The 3662-nt window shown below is 41.1% G+C and overlaps 1 protein-coding gene across 1 annotated transcript in view; it reads left to right on the plus strand.

Moving 5' to 3' along the window:
* The window catches only part of pex16 (peroxisomal biogenesis factor 16), an 11364-nt gene that overhangs the window by 1996 nt on the left and 5706 nt on the right, over positions 1-3662 (plus strand). Inside the window, exons 2-6 of the mRNA XM_015396716.1 lie at positions 709-744; positions 1668-1744; positions 1921-2054; positions 2241-2341; positions 2772-2852. Coding sequence (XP_015252202.1) covers positions 709-744; positions 1668-1744; positions 1921-2054; positions 2241-2341; positions 2772-2852 — 429 coding nt within the window. The remainder of the gene's footprint in view (positions 1-708; positions 745-1667; positions 1745-1920; positions 2055-2240; positions 2342-2771; positions 2853-3662) is intronic.

Genomic DNA, 3662 nt, shown 5'->3' on the forward strand with positions numbered 1-3662 from the left:
CAAAATCCCAATATCGTGCATCCCTAATATTAAATGATCAGTCTCAGTTCCTCTTCTATTTTCAGTGCTCATATAAATACAATACATTTATTTGGCGTCCCTTGAATCTATTATATTGGTTTGTTTTAATGATACAAAGAGAACATTTAAAAGATAAGAGTGGGCTTTACCTCTGTTTACCTCTGCGCAATTCTATATCTTCAAAAAAAAAAAGTAGAAATCCACATATAACAGACATATTTAGACCATATTCTGTTAAATAGGCACAGATTTACCTACTGTCTTAGGTAATTTCAAATGCAAACCTTTTCAAAGTGGAAAAAAGTCCTATTTCCTCATTCATCAGAGCCAGTAAAGCGTCAGTCATTGATAAACAGCATCTAGTGTGTGTAGCGCTTCTAAAATTTGTATAAATGTAGCAAGAAATGCTGCTTTTCTCTTTAAACGAAATACATCCTGATTTTCATGTCAAGCATAAAAAAAGAGCATGCGTATTATTGCATAGGACCAATGACGACAGACCAATAGTGTCCCTGCCAAAGTTGAAATCAAACCTACGCCCTTGTACAGACCGAGTTCAGGCAGCTGTCAGACCAAACGTGCAGCCAATCATTTCTGTTTCCAAACCTGCAAACAGTCATCAGACGCCGCAGTGAGGGCGGGTTAAATGATCGCAGAGACTAACATGTCCCTCTGTTTATCTTTCAGGGCGCTTCGCTGATTCTCATGAGATCTCTGAACTTGGTGAGTAAAGAGCCGCTGCAGGATTCTCTCTCACACCAGAACCTGCCCTGAGTTTTCCTTCCCGGTCGGATTCTCCCTAACAAGAGATTTATGCTTCTAACAAGAATTTTCCAAACTCTGCTGGTTTAAACAAAATAACAGTTTGTGGAGAAAAAATTTTTATGCTTTTTTTTTTGTTTGTTTAAATTTTTGACCACATAAATTCACTTGAAGCTTATTTTGTCCAGAGAAAGCTGAAATTTTACAGTAAAGAGACCTGGATCATTCTTGTTTTTGTTTGTTTGTTTTAATGTAAAATTGTTAAAATACTAAATAAAAAAATTAATAATAAAAAATAAAAGAGTCCTGGATCAGATAATGAGTAGAGATCCAATTTTAACCAAAATAATTTTTTGATTTAATTGGCTGGAATCTAAAATCTCAGATATTTTCATGCTGATAAAAACATTGGAGCAAGAGCTTAATACAAAGGGAAATCAGAATAAAATTGATGTGTAGCTTTAGTAGAAAATAATCAAATGGCGCTAATCTCTGCTCCAATAGTTGCAGTTCCTCAGTCAGGTCTCCTGCACAAAAACCCAAAAGCAGCCTCTACTCCTGCTGGTTTAGCAAGATGACTCCTTCAGCAAACATTAGCTAAGCCTCCAGGGGGCGATCTGATGGCAGCGGATGTAGGAGTTTTTACCCTGCGAGCGAAGCCCGGGCTTTCAGCTTCATTGTGTCCTCTGAGAAAAACCGTTCACCCTCGCCGCCTACTGATGGAGGTCAGAGGTGGCGCCTGTGTACAGTGAGCAGAAGCGAGGCTGATCTCACACTGGAGAAATTCCCCTCTGCATTTGACCTATGACCCGGGAGCAGTGCCTGTAGTGTAAAGCACTTTGGTTGAAGGTCATTGATTGGTGATTGCTCTACTTATCTTCCAGTTTACTCTGCATCCAACCTTTTGGTTCTGTTCAACGACAGCATCCTGCGTAAAGGACTGAGATGCGCCTTCTCTGTGGTGAGCACGTTTAATCTCTTCCTTATGGTTAATCTGGGTGAAGCTGAGAGATTTCCTCAGATGCTAGAAGCTCAGATTGTGTTTGAAGGAGATGAATTATCGTCTGGATCAAATTGTTTTCCTAAAGTTTGGTGAATTTTTCTTGCACCACCCTCCTGCTGTGTGTTTGTGTTCAGCCACTGTCTCAGCAGAGACTCCTCACCTGGCTGTCGGTGCTGGAGTACGTGGAGGTGTTTCTGGAGATGGGGGCCGGGAAGCTGTGGGGGGAGGCGGGTCGCTGGCTGATGATCGGGCTCATCCAGATCTTTAAGTACGCCCTGCTTTCTCCCCCTTCATTATAAAACCTCTGTTTAAATCACAAAAAACAACCTGAGATCATTTAGACGGAGATTTATTTTTCAGGAAAATTTTTCTTTTTTTGTGTTTTGAAGATATTTTGCTCTTTAACTTTTATGCCCCAGAGATTCTCTAATGCTCCCTATGCGCTTTGTTTCAGGGTAGCTTTTCGCCTCGTTCTTCTTCTGCTGTACAAATCGGGCCTGCAGACTTCACCTCCCATAATCCCTCTGGACAGAGGGTCTGAATGTGTCAGCGAAGGTCAGTTCTTTTGTCTTCTTTTTAAAGTCCAGAAGGGACTATTCTTTACTTTTTACCTGAAAGAGCTTCTTTCTGTCCTTGCTTTGTAATAATTTAAAATAGAGCTGTTCTAAAGACGGTGCCTAGTGGGAGTCCTTCAGGGTTGTGAAAATAAGTTTTCCTAAATAAATCATGTTTGAAAATAAAGGATTTACTCCAGAGATGTCTGTAAATGTTTGGTTCTCGTCTCTGACCTGTAAACACAACCAGCTCTGAGGCACGGAGGCGGAGGCATGGTGGTCTGGGCTGATGTTACAGCAGCAGATCCAGGGTTTCTCCTCTATGTACTAAAGCAGCATAGAGATGCATCTGAAGCTCATCAGCAGAACCACAACAGAGGAGCTGAGTGAGGAAGAGAGAGTCTGAATCAGTCGGTGTTTTTTACCCTCAGATGATAGTACCGGGGAGCAGCAGGAGGACGCCTGCTTCGTGGGTCAAAGGTCAGGCCGGGCCATCAGACCTCTGGGCAGCGGTGAGGAAACCCTTAAAATGTTTATGTTCAACATTTACCTTATTTTTGCCTGAAAATGATCCAACATTCATTTTGTTTCTTTTTCCAAATTTTTTATTCAGTTCTGATCTTTCCCAAACAACAACCTTTAATCTGATTAAAATAGTCAGCGGGAGAAAGTAACAGAGTATATTTACTTAATTACAGTACTTAAGTAGTTTTTTTGGTGCACAGTGAACCCTCATAACATGGTTCACCTTTCACTGCCTCTCTGCTTCACAGATTAGCACTGTGCATCCTGTTCTGCATTCTGATTGGCTAAACAGCCTCCACGCTATTGGCCTGTGTGCCAATAACGTTACGGTTTAATATTTTATTATAAATGTACATCAAACAGCTTGCCAAATGTAAGTTTCTCCAAAACCCATAATGTTGACGAAATGTTCTGCACCTACAAAGGTACTTGCGGACGGGCCCGAACGGAAGAGGAAGATGCTAACTATTGCAGAAAAACTTAAACTTCTGAATGTGCTAAAGGAGGGTAGAAGCTATGCGGCTGCATGTCGCCATTATGTAATTAATAAACCTTCAGTTCGTTCCATCAAGAAGGAGGAAAATAACATAAGGACAACAGCAGCAGTAGGGGTGGGTATTGGCAAAGAAGTCATTAATCGATTCGAATCACGATTCACATGCCACGATGCGATTCTATCACGATGCATCACGATACTTGAAATATTGCGATGCGTTACGATATTTTCACTGAACACTGTAAGAAAAAGATACAGCCATTACCAGTGGCTGACTGGCTGGGTGTGATCTGGATATTGT

The sequence above is a fragment of the Cyprinodon variegatus genome, unplaced genomic scaffold (assembly GCF_000732505.1).
Source record: "Cyprinodon variegatus isolate N-32 unplaced genomic scaffold, C_variegatus-1.0 Scaffold816, whole genome shotgun sequence".
NCBI classification, from domain to species: domain Eukaryota; kingdom Metazoa; phylum Chordata; class Actinopteri; order Cyprinodontiformes; family Cyprinodontidae; genus Cyprinodon; species Cyprinodon variegatus.